The sequence below is a fragment of the Oncorhynchus gorbuscha genome, unplaced genomic scaffold, assembly GCF_021184085.1.
Source record: "Oncorhynchus gorbuscha isolate QuinsamMale2020 ecotype Even-year unplaced genomic scaffold, OgorEven_v1.0 Un_scaffold_2728, whole genome shotgun sequence".
Lineage (NCBI taxonomy): Eukaryota > Metazoa > Chordata > Actinopteri > Salmoniformes > Salmonidae > Oncorhynchus > Oncorhynchus gorbuscha.
The window spans coordinates 5,001-25,000 of record NW_025747160.1 but is presented as its reverse complement, the minus strand read 5'-3'; the positions used below and the strand labels follow the sequence as shown (position 1 = coordinate 25,000).

General features: G+C 43.6%; 1 protein-coding gene across 1 annotated transcript in view; it reads left to right on the top strand.

Annotated features, from left to right (window-relative positions):
• Positions 1–20,000, top strand: part of LOC124026394 (adhesion G protein-coupled receptor L1-like) — a gene marked incomplete at its 3' end in the record, with an annotated part of 54,090 nt that overhangs the window by 32,340 nt on the left and 1,750 nt on the right. Inside the window, exons 8-15 of the mRNA XM_046339422.1 lie at positions 4,775–4,886; positions 5,826–5,978; positions 12,152–12,497; positions 13,183–13,273; positions 13,395–13,471; positions 14,432–14,535; positions 15,234–15,419; positions 18,188–18,226. Of these exons, the coding sequence (XP_046195378.1) occupies positions 4,775–4,886; positions 5,826–5,978; positions 12,152–12,497; positions 13,183–13,273; positions 13,395–13,471; positions 14,432–14,535; positions 15,234–15,419; positions 18,188–18,226 (1,108 nt within the window). The remainder of the gene's footprint in view (positions 1–4,774; positions 4,887–5,825; positions 5,979–12,151; positions 12,498–13,182; positions 13,274–13,394; positions 13,472–14,431; positions 14,536–15,233; positions 15,420–18,187; positions 18,227–20,000) is intronic.

The following is a 20,000-nucleotide window of genomic DNA, read 5'->3' as shown; positions in this document are numbered from 1 at the left end:
AGAAAAACAGAGAGAAACAGAGAAACAGAGAAACAGAGAAACAGAGAGAAACAGGGAAACAGAGAAACAGAGAGAGACATTGGGAGAGAGAGAAACAGAGAAACAGAGACAAACAGAGAGAAACAGAGAAACAGAGAGAAACAGAGAAACAGAGAAACAGAGAAACAGATAAACAGAGAAACAGAGAAACAGAGAAACAGAGAGAAACAGAGAGAAACAGAGAAACAGAGAAACAGAGAGAGACATTGGGAGAGAGAGAAACAGAGAAATAGAGACAAACAGAGAGAAACAGAGAAACAGAGAAACAGAGAAACAGAGAAACAGAGAAACAGAGAAACAGAAAAACAGAGAGAAACAGAGAAACAGAGAAACAGAGAGAAACAGAGAGAAACAGAGAAACAGAGAAACAGAGAGAGACATTGGGAGAGAGAGAAACAGAGAAACAGAGACAAACAGAGAGAAACAGAGAAACAGAGAAACAGAGAAACAGATCAACAGAGAAACAGAGAAACAGAGAGAAACAGAGAGAAACAGAGAAACAGAGAAACAGAGAAACAGAGAAACAGAGAGAAACAGATAAACAGAGAAACAGAGAAACAGAGAGAAACAGAGAGAAACAGATAAACAGAGAAACAGAGAAACAGAGAAACAGAGAGAAACAGAGAGAAACAGAGAAACAGAGAAACAGAGAGAAACAGAGAAACAGAGAAACAGAGAAACAGAGAAACAGAGAGAGACATTGGGAGAGAGAGAAACAGAGAAACAGAGAGAAACAGAGAAACAGAGAAACAGAGAAACAGAGAAACAGAGAAACAGAGAGAAACAGAGAAACAGAGAAACAGAGAAACAGAGAAACAGAGAAACAGAGAAAGAGAGAAACAGAGAAACAGAGAGAAACAGAGAAACAGAGAAACAGAGAAACAGAGAAACAGAGAGAAACAGAGAAACAGAGAAACAGAGAAACAGATAGAAACAGAGAAACAGAGAAACAGAGAGAAACAGAGAAACAGAGAAACAGAGAAACAGAGAGAAACAGAGAGAGACATTGGGAGAGAGAGAAACAGAGAAACAGAGAGAAACAGAGAAACAGAGAAACAGAGAGAAACAGAGAAACAGAGAAACGGAGACAAACAGAGTGTGTACCACAATACCAGTTTATATGGACAGGGACAATGTACCACAATACCAGTTTATATGGACAGGGACAATGTACCACAATACCAGTTTATATGGACAGGGACAATGTACCACAATACCAGTTTATTTGGACAGGGACAATGTACCACAATACCAGTTTATATGGACAGGGACAATGTACCACAATACCAGTTTATATGGACAGGGACAATGTACCACAATACCAGTTTATTTGGACAGGGACAATGTACCACAATACCAGTTTATATGGACAGGGACAATGTACCACAATACCAGTTTATATGGACAGGGACAATGTACCACAATACCAGTTTATTTGGACAGGGACAATGTACCACAATACCAGTTTATATGGACAGGGACAATGTACCACAATACCAGTTTATATGGACAGGGACAATGTACCACAATACCAGTTTATATGGACAGGGACAATGTACCACAATACCAGTTTATTTGGACAGGGACAATGTACCACAATACCAGTTTATATGGACAGGGACAATGTACCACAATACCAGTTTATATGGACAGGGACAATGTACCACAATACCAGTTTATATGGACAGGGACAATGTACCACAATACCAGTTTATTTGGACAGGGACAATGTACCACAATACCAGTTTATTTGGACAGGGACAATGTACCACAATACCAGTTTATATGGACAGGGACAATGTACCACAATACCAGTTTATATGGACAGGGACAATGTACCACAATACCAGTTTATATGGACAGGGACAATGTACCACAATACCAGTTTATTTGGACAGGGACAATGTACCACAATACCAGTTTATATGGACAGGGACAATGTACCACAATACCAGTTTATATGGACAGGGACAATGTACCACAATACCAGTTTATATGGACAGGGACAATGTACCACAATACCAGTTTATTTGGACAGGGACAATGTACCACAATACCAGTTTATTTGGACAGGGACAATGTACCACAATACCAGTTTATATGGACAGGGACAATGTACCACAATACCAGTTTATATGGACAGGGACAATGTACCACAATACCAGTTTATATGGACAGGGACAATGTACCACAATACCAGTTTATTTGGACAGGGACAATGTACCACAATACCAGTTTATTTGGACAGGGACAATGTACCACAATACCAGTTTATTTGGACAGGGACAATGTACCACAATACCAGTTTATTTGGACAGGGACAATGTACCACAATACCAGTTTATTTTGACAGGGACAATGTACCACAATACCAGTTTATTTGGACAGGGACAATGTACCACAATACCAGTTTATTTGGACAGGGACAATGTACCACAATACCAGTTTATTTGGACAGGGACAATGTACCACAATACCAGTTTATTTGGACAGGGACAATGTACCACAATACCAGTTTATTTGGACAGGGACAATGTACCACAATACCAGTTTATATGGACAGGGACAATGTACCACAATATCAGTTTATATGGACAGGGACAATGTACCACAATACCAGTTTATATGGACAGGGACAATGTACCACAATATCAGTTTATATGGACAGGGACAATGTACCACAATACCAGTTTATATGGACAGGGACAATGTACCACAATACCAGTTTATTTGGACAGGGACAATGTACCACAATACCAGTTTATATGGACAGGGACAATGTACCACAATACCAGTTTATATGGACAGGGACAATGTACCACAATACCAGTTTATATGGGCAGGGACAATGTACCATAATACCATTTTATATGGACAGGGACAATGTACCACAATACCAGTTTATTTGGACAGGGACAATGTACCACAATACCAGTTTATATGGGCAGGGACAATGTACCATAATACCATTTTATATGGACAGGGACAATGTACCACAATACCAGTTTATTTGGACAGGGACAATGTACCACAATACCAGTTTATATGGACAGGGACAATGTACCACAATACCAGTTTATATGGACAGGGACAATGTACCACAATACCAGTTTATATGGGCAGGGACAATGTACCATAATACCAGTTTATATGGACAGGGACAATGTACCACAATACCAGTTTATATGGACAGGGACAATGTACCACAATACCAGTTTATATGGACAGGGACAATGTACCACAATACCAGTTTATATGGACAGGGACAATGTACCACAATACCAGTTTATATGGACAGGGACAATGTACCATAATACCAGTTTATATGGACAGGGACAATGTACCACAATACCAGTTTATATGGACAGGGACAATGTACCACAATACCAGTTTGTATGGGCAGGGACAATGTACCATAATACCAGTTTATATGGACAGGGACAATGTACCACAATACCAGTTTATATGGACAGGGACAATGTACCACAATACCAGTTTATATGGGCAGGGACAATGTACCATAATACCAGTTTATATGGACAGGGACAATGTACCACAATACCAGTTTATATGGGCAGGGACAATGTACCATAATACCAGTTTATATGGACAGGGACAATGTACCACAATACCAGTTTATATGGGCAGGGACAATGTACCATAATACCAGTTTATATGGACAGGGACAATGTACCACAATACCAGTTTATATGGACAGGGACAATGTACCATAATACCAGTTTATATGGACAGGGACAATGTACCACAATACCAGAAGTCTCAGAACACTGAGAAATGATGCATTGCACCAGATTTAGCTAACAGTTCATTTCCATCTATGTATGCTCTTCGTTCTCTCTACGTCCTCTTTATGTCCTCTCTATGTCCTCTCTACGTCCTCTTTATGTCCTCTCTATGTCCTCTCTATGTCCTCTTTATGTCCTGTCTACGTCCTCTATATGTCCTCTCTATGTCCTCTTTATGTCCTGTCTACGTCCTCTATATGTCCTCTCTATGTCCTGTCTACGTCCTCTTTATGTCCTCTATACGTCCTCTCTACATCCTCTTTGTGTCCTCTCTACGTCCTCTCTACGTCCTCTCTACGTCCTCTCTATGTCCTCTTTATGTCCTCTCTACGTCCTCTCTACGTCCTCTCTATGTCCTCTCTACGTCCTCTTTATGTCCTGTTTCTGTCCTCTTTATGTCCTGTCTCTACGTCCTCTCTATGTCCTGTCTACGTCCTCTCTATGTCCTCTCTATGTCCTGTCTCTACGTCCTCTTTATGTCCTGTCTCTACGTCCTCTTTATGTCCTCTATACGTCCTCTTTATGTCCTCTCTACGTCATTCTTATGTCCTGTCTACATCCTCTTTATGTCCTGTCTATGTCCTCTTTATGTCCTCTCTATTTCCTCTATGTCATTCTTATGTCCTGTCTACGTCCTGTCTACATCCTCTTTATGTCCTGTCTATGTCCTCTTTATGTCCTCTCTACGTCCTCTTTATGTCCTCTCTACGTCCTCTTTATGTCCTCTCTACGTCCTCTCTATGTCCTGTCTCTACGTCCTCTTTATGTCCTGTCTCTACGTCCTCTTTATCTCCTGTCTCTACGACCTCTTTATATCCTCTCTACGTCCTCTCTATGTCCTGTCTCTACGTCCTCTCTATGTCCTGTCTCTACGTCCTCTTTATGTCCTGTCTCTACGTCCTCTCTATGTCCTGTCTCTGTCCCGCCAGGCTGCCGAACCGCGTCGACGGTACAGGCTTCGTGGTCTATGATGGAGCCGTGTTCTACAACAAGGAACGCACGCGCAACCTGGTCAAGTACGACCTCCGCACGCGCATTAAGGTGATCTCTGACCAATGACCCCCAATCATTCACAGACTGGAATTGACCCCAATCCTTCACAGACTGGAATTGACCCCAATCCTTCACAGACTGGAATTGACCCCCAATCCTTCACAGACTGGAATTGACCCCCAATCCTTCACAGACTGGAATTGACCCCAAATCCTTCACAGACTGGAATTGACTCCCAATCCTTCATTGACTGGAATTGACCCCAATCCTTCATTGACTGGAATTGACCCCCAATCCTTCACAGACTGGAATTGACCCCAATCCTTCATTGACTGGAATTGACCCCCAATCCTTCACAGACTGGAATTGGCCCCCAATCCTTCATTGACTGGAATTGACCCCCAATCCTTCACAGACTGGAATTGACCCCAATCCTTCACAGACTGGAATTGACCCCAAATCCTTCACAGACTGGAATTGACCCCCAATCATTCACAGACTGGAATTGACCCCAATCCTTCATTGACTGGAATTGACCCCCAATCCTTCACAGACTGGAATTGACCCCAATCCTTCACAGACTGGAATTGACCCCAAATCCTTCACAGACTGGAATTGACCCCAATCCTTCACAGACTGGAATTGACCCCAATCCTTCACAGACTGGAATTGACCCCAATCCTTCACAGACTGGAATTGACCCCAAATCCTTCACAGACTGGAATTGACCCCCAATCCTTCATTGACTGGAATTGACCCCCAATCCTTCACAGACTGGAATTGACCCCAATCCTTCACAGACTGGAATTGACCCCAATCCTTCACAGACTGATGGTTTCTCCAGCAAATAAGTATTTGAAATGAGATTTTTATTGTATCGATTGATTTCTTGTGTGTTGTGTATTTATGACAATTGTAAATACTTCAGCATTGATACGATGTAACGTCGCCGTATTAAAATGTAAATAAATCTCTCTCTCTATGAAGAGTGGCGAGGCGGTGGTGTTGAACGCTAACTACCACGACACTTCTCCGTATCGGTGGGGCGGGAAGAGCGATATCGACCTCGCTGTGGATGAGAACGGACTGTGGGTCATCTACTCAACTGAAGCCAACAATGGACGTATAGTTGTCAGTCAGGTGAGAGAGAAGGATGGATCGGAGGGAGTAATGGATTTTACCTAAATGTTTTTTATTTATTTTTATTTATTAAAAAAGATTGTAGGGGGAAAATCAGGTGTAAAATTGCAGATAGATTTTGGCTTCTATTTACCCGTGGGAAGTAGAGGTGCTGAGGGGGCTGCAGAAACCTCTGAAAAACCAGAACATTAATAGTAATAATAAAAAATATTGAATTTTTTTGAAAAATACTTTTTTTCCACAGAAGTACACTGGACCTTTTCTAGAACTAGCAGACTGATATAGACGTCACTAGTGCGGGCAACAACAAAAAAATTGCAACATCCCTGCTTTGGCAAAAAAGGTTGTTGTATAATTAGGAACAGAATCAGCATTCAATAGTTGGAATTGTAAGAGTTGTTGCCCTGCCCCTTTCTCTGTGATGTCATTCTAATGGAATCTAAAAAGAACAAAATGCTGTCCCTTTCTCTGTGATGTCATTCTAATGGAATCTAGAAAGAACAAAACGCTGTCCCTTTCTCTGTGATGTCATTCTAATGGAATCTAGAAAGAACAAAACGCTGTCCCTTTCTCTGTGATGTCATTCTAATGGAATCTAGAAAGAACAAAACGCTGTCCCTTTCTCTGTGATGTCAATCTAATGGAATCTAGAAAGAACAAAACGCTGTCCTCAAACATTTACATCAAATGGTGCAAAGTTATGGACAAAGACACAGAACATTCACATCAAATTAAATAACATGGAAACAACCACTTTTTGTACAGTATTAATTTACCATCCTTGTTAAACAGAATGTAAGTGTACATGACTGTATTGTACAGAGGCTGGTCGTCTAGGTTTGTACCTGTAGACTTTCTATCAGCCTGTAGAAAAACAATGACCGCTACAGTAATTAACTACATTGAGACATCAAGTGGTTTGTGATGACATGATGGTAGAGTTGGCTCAGTTGATAGAGCTTGGCCTTTACAATGCTAGGGTTGTGGGTTTGATTCCCGTGGGGGACCAGTATTGAAATGTATGTACTCACTACTGTAAGTTGTTCTAGATAAGAGTGTAAAATGGAAAAGGAATGAATCCACAACTTCAGTTTTCACATAGAAATACATTTTAAAACATTGGAAAACCGGTGTTTGTATATTCCATAACTATAATCAGATTAACTGACTGTACCTCATAACTATAATCAGATTAACTGACTGTACTCCATAACTATAATCAGATTAACTGTCTGTACTCCATAACTATAATCAGATTAACTGTCTGTATTCCATAACTATAATCAGATTAACTGACTGTACCCCATAACTATAATCAGATTAACTGACTGTATTCCATAACTATAATCAGATTAACCGACTGTACCTCATAACTATAATCAGATTAACTGACTGTACTCCATAACTATAATCAGATTAACTGACTGTATTCCATAACTATAATCAGATTAACTGACTGTACCCCATAACTATAATCATATTAACTGACTGTACTCCATAACTATAATCAGATTAACTGACTGTACCTCATAACTATAATCAGATTAACTGACTGTACTCCATAACTATAATCAGATTAACTGTCTGTACTCCATAACTATAATCAGATTAACTGTCTGTACTCCATAACTATAATCAGATTAACTGTCTGTACTCCATAACTATAATCAGATTAACTGACTGTACTCCATAACTATAATCAGATTAACTGACTGTACTCCATAACTATAATCAGATTAACTGACTGTACCTCATAACTATAATCAGATTAACTGACTGTACCCCATAACTATAATCAGATTAACTGACTGTACCTCATAACTATAATCAGATTAACTGACTGTACTCCATAACTATAATCAGATTAACTGACTGTACCTCATAACTATAATCAGATTAACTGACTGTACTCCATAACTATAATCAGATTAACTGTCTGTACTCCATAACTATAATCAGATTAACTGACTGTACTCCATAACTATAATCAGATTAACTGACTGTACTCCATAACTATAATCAGATTAACTGACTGTACTCCATAACTATAATCAGATTAACCGACTGTACCCCATAACTATAATCAGATTAACTGACTGTACCCCATAACTATAATCAGATTAACTGACTGTATTCCATAACTATAATCAGATTAACTGACTGTACCCCATAACTATAATCAGATTAACTGACTGTATTCCATAACTATAATCAGATTAACTGACTGTATTCCATAACTATAATCATATTAACTGACTGTACTCCATAACTATAATCAGATTAACTGACTGTACCCCATAACTATAATCAGATTAACCGACTGTACCTCATAACTATAATCAGATTAACTGACTGTACTCCATAACTATAATCAGATTAACCGACTGTACCTCATAACTATAATCAGATTAACTGACTGTACCCCATAACTATAATCAGATTAACTGACTGTATTCCATAACTATAATCAGATTAACTGACTGTATTCCATAACTATAATCATATTAACTGACTGTACTCCATAACTATAATCAGATTAACTGACTGTACCCCATAACTATAATCAGATTAACTGACTGTACTCCATAACTATAATCAGATTAACTGATTGTACTCCATAACTATAATCAGATTAACTGACTGTACTCCATAACTATAATCAGATTAACTGACTGTACTCCATAACTATAATCAGATTAACTGACTGTACTCCATAACTATAATCATATTAACTGACTGTACTCCATAACTATAATCAGATTAACTGACTGTATTCCATAACTATAATCAGATTAACTGACTGTATTCCATAACTATAATCATATTAACTGACTGTACTCCATAACTATAATCAGATTAACTGACTGTACCCCATAACTATAATCAGATTAACTGACTGTACTCCATAACTATAATCAGATTAACTGATTGTACTCCATAACTATAATCAGATTAACTGACTGTACCCCATAACTATAATCAGATTAACCGACTGTACCTCATAACTATAATCAGATTAACTGACTGTACTCCATAACTATAATCAGATTAACTGACTGTACTCCAACCTGCTTCCAGCGACTATAGGGTTCCATCAATGTAATTGTCTCCATCATTTCCAATCTCCCATATGCATTTTTGAGTGAATATAAATATTTTAAATACATATATTTTTAAAATATATTTTCCTTCATTGTCTTCAACCAACACTCCTCCCCTAACCCTACCACTCCTCCTCTAACCCTACCACTCCTCCTCTAACCCTACCACTCCTCCTCTAACCCTACCACTCCTCCCTAACCCTACCACTCCTCCTCTAACCCTACCACTCCTCCTCTAACCCTACCACTCCTCCTCTAACCCTACCACTCCTCCTCTAACCCTACCACTCCTCCCCCTAACCCTACCACTCCTCCCCCTAACCCTACCACTCCTCCTCTAATTTAACCCTACCACTCCTCCTTTAACCCTACCACTCCTCCCCTAACCCTACCACTCCTCCTCTAACCCTACCACTCTTCCTCTAACCCTACCACTCTTCCTCTAACCCTACCACTCCTCCTCTAACCCTACCACTCCTCCTCTAACCCTACCACTCCTCCCCTAACCCTACCACTCCTCCTCTAACCCTACCACTCCTCCTCTAACCCTACCACTCCTCCCCTAACCCTACCACTCCTCCCCTAACCCTACCACTCCTCCCCTAACCCTACCACTCCTCCTCTAACCCTACCACTCCTCCTCTAACCCTACCACTCCTCCCCTAACCCTACCACTCCTCCCCTAACCCTACCACTCCTCCTCTAACCCCACCACTCCTCCTCTAACCCTACCACTCCTCCTCTAACCCTACCACTCCTCCTCTAACCCTACCACTCCTCCTCTAACCCTACCACTCCTCCCCTATCCCTACCACTCCTCCCCTAACCCTACCACTCCTCCCCTAAACCTACCACTCCTCCTCTAACCCTACCACTCCTCCTCTAACCCTACCACTCCTCCCCTAACCCTACCACTCCTCCTCTAACCCTACCACTCCTCCTCTAACCCTACCACTCCTCCTCTAACCCTACCACTCCTCCCCTAACCCTACCACTCCTCCTCTAAACCTACCACTCCTCCTCTAACCCTACCACTCCTCCCCCTAACCCTACCACTCCTCCTCTAACCCTACCACTCCTCCTCTAACCCTACCACTCCTCCCTAACCCTATCACTCCTCCCCTAACCCTACCACTCCTCCTCTAACCCTACCACTCCTCCCTCCTCTAACCCTACCACTCCTCCCCTAACCCTACCACTCCTCCTCTAACCCTACCACTCCTCCCCTAACCCTACCACTCCTCCCCTAACCCTACCACTCCTCCTCTAACCCTACCACTCCTCCTCTAACCCTACCACTCCTCCCCTAACCCTACCACTCCTCCCCTAACCCTACCACTCCTCCTCTAACCCTACCACTCCTCCCTAACCCTACCACTCCTCCTCTAACCCTACCACTCCTCCCCTAACCCTACCACTCCTCCTCTAACCCTACCACTCCTCCCCTAACCCTACCACTCCTCCCCTAACCCTACCACTCCTCCCCTAACCCTACCACTCCTCCCCTAACCCTACCACTCCTCCTCTAACCCTACCACTCCTCCCTAACCCTACCACTCTCCCCTAACCCTACCACTCCTCCCCCTAACCCTACCACTCCTCCTCTAACCCTACCACTCCTCCTCTAACCCTACCACTCCTCCCCCTAACCCTACCACTTCTCCCCCTAACCCTACCACTCCTCCCCTAACCCTACCACTCCTCCTCTAACCCTACCACTCCTCCTCTAACCCTACCACTTCTCCCCTAACCCTACCACTCCTCCCCTAACCCTACCACTCCTCCTCTAACCCTACCACTCCTCCTCTAACCCTACCACTCCTCCTCTAACCCTACCACTCCTCCTCTAACCCTACCACTCCTCCTCTAACCCCACCACTCCTCCTCTAACCCTACCACTCCTCCCCTAACCCTACCACTCCTCCCCTAACCCTACCACTCCTCCTCTAACCCCACCACTCCTCCTCTAACCCTACCACTCCTCCCCCTAACCCTACCACTCCTCCCCTAACCCTACCACTCCTCCCCTAACCCTACCACTCCTCCTCTAACCCTACCACTCCTCCTCTAACCCTACCACTCCTCCTCTAACCCTACCACTCCTCCTCTAACCCTACCACTCCTCCTCTAACCCTACCACTCCTCCTCTAACCCCACCACTCCTCCTCTAACCCTACCACTCCTCCCCTAACCCTACCACTCCTCCTCTAACCCTACCACTCCTCCTCTAACCCTACCACTCCTCCTCTAACCCTACCACTCCTCCCCCCTAACCCTCCCTAACCCTACTCCTCCTCTAACCCTACCACTCCTCCTCTAACCCTACCACTCCTCCTCTAACCCTACCACTCCTCCCCAACCCTACCACTCATCCTCTAACCCTACCACTCCTCCCCTAACCCTACCACTCCTCCCCTAACCCTACCACTCCTCCTCTAACCCTACCACTCCTCCTCTAACCCTACCACTCCTCCTCTAACCCTACCACTCCTCTCCTAACGCTACCACTCCTCCTCTAACCCTACCACTCCTCCTCTAACCCTACCACTCCTCCTCTAACCCTACCACTCCTCCTCTAACCCTACCACTCATCCTCTAACCCTACCACTCCTCCCCTTACCCTACCACTCCTCCTCTAACCCTACCACTCATCCTCTAACCCTACCACTCCTCTCCTAACGCTACCACTCCTCCTCTAACCCTACCACTCCTCCTCTAACCCTACCACTCCTCCCCTAACCCTACCACTCCTCCCCTTACCCTACCACTCCTCTCCTAACCCTACCACTCCTCCTCTAACCCTACCACTCCTCCTCTAACCCCACCACTCCTCCTCTGATTGTAGTAAACTAATGGACAACAACAGTTCTACTTCCAGTTTATACGAGCTGTGTACATTTCATTGACACAATATGTCTTACTGATTGTTTTCAAATGAAACAAAATACCTTGTTTAGAAGTTTTTAGAATTGACTTCCTCTCCTCTCTTTCTCTCTCTCTCTCTCTCTCTCTCTCTCTCTCTCTCTCTCTCTCTCTCTCTCTCTCTCTCTCTCCATTTCTCCTCCCCTCCAGGTAAACCCTTACACGCTGCGTTTCGAGGGCACGTGGGCGACCAGCTTCGACAAGCGCGGGGCGAGCAACGCCTTCATGGCGTGCGGAGTGCTATACGCGGTGCGCTCCGTCTTCCAAGACGACGAGGGACAGACAGACAGAGGAGGAGGTGGTGGAGGGGATATGGTGTTATATGCGTTTGACACCAGTAGAGGGCGAGAGGTGCCGGTCCAGATCCCCTTCCCTAACCCCTACCAGTATATATCATCTATAGACTACAACCCACGGGACAACCAGCTGTATGTGTGGAATAACTACTACGTGCTGAGATACCCTCTGCAGTTCAGACCGCCCCAGCCTACCAAAGGTGTGTGTGACCGGGGGAAGGGCAGGGTGTGTGTGGGGGGCAGTTTACTAACCAGAATGATAATATATTTGACCCCTCCCTCCCTCCCCATACCTCTCTCCTCCAGGTCCTCTCTCATCTCTAATGACTACAGTGAGGTCCTACACAGGGGGAAGGGCAGGGTGTGTGTTGGGGGCAGTTTACTAACCAGAATGATAATATATTTGACCCCTCCCTCCCCTGCCTCTCTCCTCCAGGTCCTCTCTCATCTCTAATGACTACAGTTTACTAACCAGAATGATAATATATTTGACCCCTCCCTCCCCTGCCTCTCTCCTCCAGGTCCTCTCTCATCTCTAATGACTACAGTTTACTAACCAGAATGATAATATATTTGACCCCTCCCTCCCTCCCCATGCCTCTCTCCTCCAGGTCCTCTCTCATCTCTAATGACTACAGTTTACTAACCAGAATGATAATATATTTGACCCCTCCCTCCCTCCCTCCCCATGCCTCTCTCCTCCAGGTCCTCTCTCATCTCTAATGACTACAGTTTACTAACCAGAATGATAATATATTTGACCCCTCCCTCCTTCCCCATGCCTCTCTCCTCCAGGTCCTCTCTCATCTCTAATGACTACAGTTTACTAACCAGAATGATAATATATTTGACCCCTCCCTCCCTCCCCATACCTCTCTCCTCCAGGTCCTCTCTCATCTCTAATGACTACAGTGGGGTCCTACACAGCCACCGTAGCGCTGACCCCAGTACGACCTTCAGCCTCCAATCCCATCGGGTCATCAACCGGAGTCCGGACTTGCGGCCAATCACGGCCATGGTCCCGCTAACCCCCCACCCCCCACCGTGCCCCCATCGCCCGGGGGTCCTACGGGGGCAGGTTGGGGTGTGTGAGGGAGGGTGACCAGAGGGGTACAGTGGCCCCCTACACCTAAAGGAGAGATGGTGGAGAGACCATGTCCCAAAGGATCACTGGGTGAGTGTGTGTGTGTGTGTGTGTGTGTGTGTGTGTGTGTGTGTGTGTGTGTGTGTGTGTGTGTGTGTGTGTGTGTGTGTGTGTGTGTGTGTGTGTGTGTGTGTGTGTGTGTCAGTGAAATGTTTGTCTAGTGAGAAAGGGGGAGAGAGAGGGGAGAGAGAGAGTAAAGAGTGGGACAGAGAGAGAGAGAGAGAGAGAGAGAGAGAGAGAGAGAGAGAGAGAGAGAGAGAGAGAGAGAGAGAGAGAGAGAGAGAGAAAGAGAGAGAGAGGGGGGTGATACTGTAGTGAGAGCATGCTGAATGCAAATTAGGTTTTGATATCTGTCTCTCTCTCTTCCTCCCTTCCTTCACCCACCCCTTTCTCCCACTTCCCTCTCTCTCCCCACCCTCCTCTCTCCCTCCATCCCTCCTCCCCTCTCTCCCCACCCTCCTCTCTCTACCTCCATCCCTCCTCCCCTCTCTCTCCCATCCTCCTCTCTCTCTCCATCCCTCCTCCCCCTCTCTCTCCCCACCCTCCTCTCTCCCTCCATCCCTCCTCTCCCTCTCTCTCCCCACCCTCCTCTCTACCTCCATCCCTCCTCCCCCTCTCTCTCCCCACTATCCCTCCATCCCTCCTCCCCCTCTCTCTCCCCACCCTCCTCCCCCACTCTCTCCCCAACCTCCTCCCCTCTCTCTCCCTCCATCCCTCCTCCCCCTCTCTCTCCCCACCCTCCACCCCCTCTCTCTCCCCACCCTCCTCTCTCCCTCCATCCTTCCTCCCCCTCTCTCCCCCACCCTCCTCCCCCACTCTCTCCCCAACCTCCTCCCCCTCTCTCTCCCTCCATCCCTCCTCCCCCTCTCTCTCCCCACCCTCCACCCCCTCTCTCTCCCCACCCTCCTCTCTCCCTCCATCCTTCCTCCCCCTCTCTCTCCCCACCCCCTCTCTCTTCCCACCCTCCTCCCCCTCTCTCTCCCCCACCAGGTATAGCATCGTACCAGTGTGTGTTGTCCCCGGTAACCTGGAACTCCAGAGGGCCTGACCTCAGTAACTGTACCTCTCCCTGGGTCAGTCAGATAGCACAGAAGGTCAGTCACACACACACACACACGGAGGGAAGGACATGGACACACACACACGGATGGACACGTGCGCGCATTCTTACGCAGGGACGCATGCATACTGTATGCACACACACATACAGACACGCAGAAGGACATGGATGGAAACACACCCATACGCACGCGAAGACATACACACACAGGTCGTCAATGGACAGCACCACATAACTTTAACATGACCATATGTTCCTCCCTCCTTCCCCGTTCCCCCTCCCTCCCTCCCTCCCTCCCTCCCTCCCTCCCTCCCTCCCTCCCTCCTCCCCCGTTCCCCCTCTGCCCTCCTCCTCCTCCCCCTCCCTCCCTCCCTCCTCCCCCGTTCTCCCTCCCTCCCTCTTTACCCTCCTCCCCCGTTCCCCCTCTGCCCTCCTCCTCCCCCTCCCTCCCTCCCTCCTCCCCCGTTCTCCCTCCCTCCCTCTTTACCCTCCTCCCCCGTTCCCCCTCTGCCCTCCTCCTCCCCCTCCCTCCCTCCCTCCCTCCCTCCCTCCCTCCCCCCTCCTCCCCCGTTCTCCCTCCCTCCCTCTTTACCCTCCTCCCCCCCGTTCCCCCTCTGCCCTCCTCCTCCCCTCCCTCCTCCCCCTCCCTCCCTCCCTCCCTCTTTACCCTCCTCCACCGTTCCCCCTCTGCCTTCCACCCTTGTTCCCCCTCCCTCCCCTCCTCCCTTCTAGATAAAGAGTGGGGAGAATGCAGCTAACATCGCTGGTGAGTTAGTAAACCTGACGAGGGGGCGGGTCTACGCCGGTGATGTCAGCATGTCAGTCAAACTTCTAGAGCAGCTGTTGGACATCCTGGATTCTCAGCTTCAGGCCCTACGACCAGCCAACAAGGAGTCTGCGGCACGCAACTACAACAAGGTACACACACACATTACAACAAGGTACCTCACACACATTACAACAAGGTACATGCACACACACACACACATTACAACAAGGTACACACACACACACATTACAACAAGGTACACACACACACATTACAACAAGGTACACACACACATTACAACAAGGTACACACACACACATTACAACAAGGTACACACACACACACACACACACACACACACACACACACACACACACACACACACACACACACACACACACACACACACATTACAACAAGGTACACACACACACATTACAACAAGGTACACACACACACACACACATTACAACAAGGTACACACACACACTACAACAAGGTACACACATTACAACAAGGTACACACACACACATTACAACAAGGTACACACACACATTACAACAAGGTACACACACACACATTACAACAAGGTACACACACACACATTACAACAAGGTACACACACACACATTACAACAAGGTACACACACACACATTACAACAAGGTACACACACACACATTACAACAAGGTACACACACACACACACACGCATTACAACAAGGTACACACACACACACATTACAACAAGGTACACACACACACACACACACGCATTACAACAAGGTACACACACACACACACATTACAACAAGGTACACACACACACACACACACACACACACACACACACATGCATTACAACAAGGTACACACACGCACACTACAAGGTACACACACACACACACACACTACAAGGTACACACACACACACACACACACAGACTGTTGTAAGCATTTCAACAGTATGTGTGTGTGTAACCTGTTGTAAATAAAATCAAATGTATTTATTTATATAGCCCTTCGTACATCAGCTGATATCTCAAAGTGCTGTACAGAAACCCAGCCTAAAACCCCAAACAGCAAGCAATGCAGGTGTAGAAGCACGGTGGCTTGGAAAAACTCCCTAGAAAGGCCAAAACCTAGGAAGAGACCTAGAGAGGAACCAGGCTATGTGGGGTGGCCAGTCCTCTTCTGGCTGTGCCGGTTGGAGATTATAACAGAACATAACCAAGATGTTCAAATGTTCATAAATGACCTGCATGGTCGAATAATAGTAAGGCAGAACAGTTGAAACTGGAGCCGCAGCATGGCCAGGTGGACTGGGGACAGCAAGGAGTCATCATGTCAGGTAGTCCTGGGGCATGGTCCTAGGGCTCAGGTCCTCCGAGAGAGAGAAAGAAAGAAGGAGAGAATTAGAGAACGCACACTTAGATTTACACAGGACACCGAATAGGACAGGAGAAGTACTCCAGATATAACAAACTGACCCTAGCCCCCGACACAAACTACTGCAGCATAAATACTGGAGGCTGAGACAGGAGGGGTCAGGAGACACTGTGGCCCCATCCGAGGACACCCCGGACAGGGCCAAACAGGAAGGATATAACCCCACCCACTTTGCCAAAGCACAGCCCCCACACCACTAGAGGGATATCTTCAACCACCAACTTACCATCCTGAGACAAGGCTGAGTATAGCCCACAAAGATCTCCGCCACGGCACAACCCAAGGGGGGGCGCCAACCCAGACAGGATGACCACAACAGTGAATCAACCCACTCAGGTGACGCACTCCCTCCAGGGACGGCATGAGAGAGCCCCAGTAAGCCAGTGACTCAGCCCCTGTAATAGGGTTAGAGGCAGAGAATCCCAGTGGAAAGAGGGGAACCGGCCAGGCAGAGACAGCAAGGGCGGTTCGTTGCTCCAGAGCCTTTCCGTTCACCTTCCCACTCCTGAGCCAGACTACACTCAATCATATGACCCACTGAAGAGATGAGTCTTCAGTAAAGACTTAAAGGTTGAGACCGAGTTTGTGTCTCTGACATGGGTCGGCAGACCGTTCCATAAAAATGGAGCTCTATAGGAGAAAGCCCTGCCTCCAGCTGTTTGCTTAGAAATTCTAGGGACAATTAGGAGGCCTGCGTCTTGTGACCGTAGCGTACGTGTAGGTATGTACGGCAGGACCAAATCAGAGAGATAGGTAGGAGCAAGCCCATGTAATGCTTTGTAGGAAGCCAGTGTAGGGAGGCGAGCACTGGAGTAATATGATCACATTTTTGGTTCTAGTCAGGATTCTAGCAGCAGTATTTAGCACTAACTGAAGTTTATTTAGTGCTTTATCCGGGTAGCCGGAAAGTAGAGCATTGCAGTAGTCTAACCTAGAAGTGACAAAAGCATGGATTCATTTTTCTGCATCATTTTTGGACAGAAAGTTTCTGATTTTTGCAATATTACGTAGATGGAAAAAAGCTGTCCTCGAAATGGTCTTGATATGTTCTTCAAAAGAGAGATCAGGGTCCAGAGTAACGCCGAGGTCCTTCACAGTTTTATTTGAGACGACTGTACAACCATTAAGATTAATTGTCAGATTCAACAGAAGATCTCTTTGTTTCTTGGGACCTAGAACAAGCATCTCTGTTTTGTCCGAGTTTAATAGTAGAAAGTTTGCAGCCATCCACTTCCTTATGTCTGAAACACAGGCTTCTAGCGAGGGCAATTTTGGGGCTTCACCATGTTTCATTGAAATGTACAGCTGTGTGTCATCCGCATAGCAGTGAAAGTTAACATCCCCAAGAGGTAAAATATATAGTACCTTACTATATTGTAACCTGTTGTCTTCAAGTGCATTTGACAAATAACATTTGATTTGATTTGTAGTACTTGTGTAACGTAAAGTGTGTTCCTGTCTACTTCAGTTACAGAAGAGGGAACGCACCTGTAGAGCTTATGTCCAGGTAAACCACAACTCTCTACATATAGTATATATTTAGTATAGTATATTTACTGTAGTATGTTTAGTATTGTATATTTATATAGTATATTTAGTATAGTATATTTAGTGTTGTATATTTAGTATTGTATATTTAGTATAGTATATTTAGTATTGTATATTTAGTATAGTATATTTAGTATTGTTTATTTTTATGTGTAGTATATTTAGTATAGTATATGTTGTATTGTATATTAAGTATAGTATATGTAGTATGTATATTTAGTATTGTATATTTAGTATAGAATCTTTCGTATTGTATATTTAGTATAGTATATTTAGTACAGTATATTTAGTATTGTGTTTTTAGTATAGTATCTTTAGTATAGTATATTTAGTATTGTATTTTAGTATAGTTTATTTAATATAGTATATTTAGCATAGTATATTTAGTACAGTATATTTAGTATTGTATTTTTAGTTTAGATCTTTAGTATAGTATATTTAGTATTGTATATTTAATATGGTATCTTTAGTATCATATATTTAGTATTGTTTATTTAGTATAGCATTATTAGTATTCTATATTTAGTATAGTATATGTATTATGTATATTTAGTATAGTATATTTAGTGTTGTATATTTAGTATAGTATATTTAGTACAGTATATTTAGTATTGTATTTTAGTATAGTATCTTTAGTATAGTATATTTAGTATTGTATATTTAGGGTATTATTTTAGTGTAGTTCATTTAGTATTGTATGTTTAGTATAGTATCTTTAATATAGTATCTTTAGTGTAGTATATTTAGTATAGTATCTTTAGTATTGTGTATTTAGTATAGTATCTTTAGTGTAGTATATTTAGTATAGTATCTTTAGTGTAGTATATTTAGTATAGTATCTTTAGTATTGTGTATTTAGTATAGTATCTTTAGTATGGTATCTTTAGATTTGTATATTTACTATTGTTTATTTGGTATAGTATCTTTACTATAGTATCTTTAGCGTAGTATCTTTAGTATTGTATATTTATATTTAGTATTGTATATTTAGTATTGTATATTTAGTTTTGTATATTTAGTATTGTATATTTAGTACAGTATACTTAGTATAGTATCTTTAGTATAGTGTCTTTAGTATAGTATCTTTAGTGTAGTATATTTAGTATAGTATCTTTAGTGTAGTATATTTAGTATTGTATATTTAGTATTGTATATTTAGTATAGTATCTTTCGCATAGTATCTTTACTTTTGTATATTTAGTATAGTATATTTAGTATTGTATATTTAGTATTGTATATTTAGTATAGTATCTTTCGTATAGTATCTTTCGCATAGTATCTTTACTTTTGTATATTTAGTGTAGTATATTTAGTATTGTATCTTTACTATAGTCTCTTTAGCGTAGTATCTTTAGTATTGTATATTTATATTTAGTATTGTATATTTAGTATTGTATATTTAGTTTTGTATATTTAGTATTGTATATTTAGTATAGTATACTTAGTACAGTATACTTAGTATAGTATCTTTAGTATAGTATCTTTAGTATAGTATATTTATTATTGTATATGTATATTTAGTATTGTATATTTAGTATAGTATATTTAGTATAGTATCTTTAGTATGGTATCTTTAGTATAGTATCTTTAGTATAGTATATTTATTATTGTATATGTATATTTAGTTTTGTATATTTAGTATAGTATATTTAGTATAGTATCTTTAGTATAGTATCTTTAGTATAGTATCTTTAGTGTAGTATATTTAGTATAGTATCTTTAGTATAGTATCT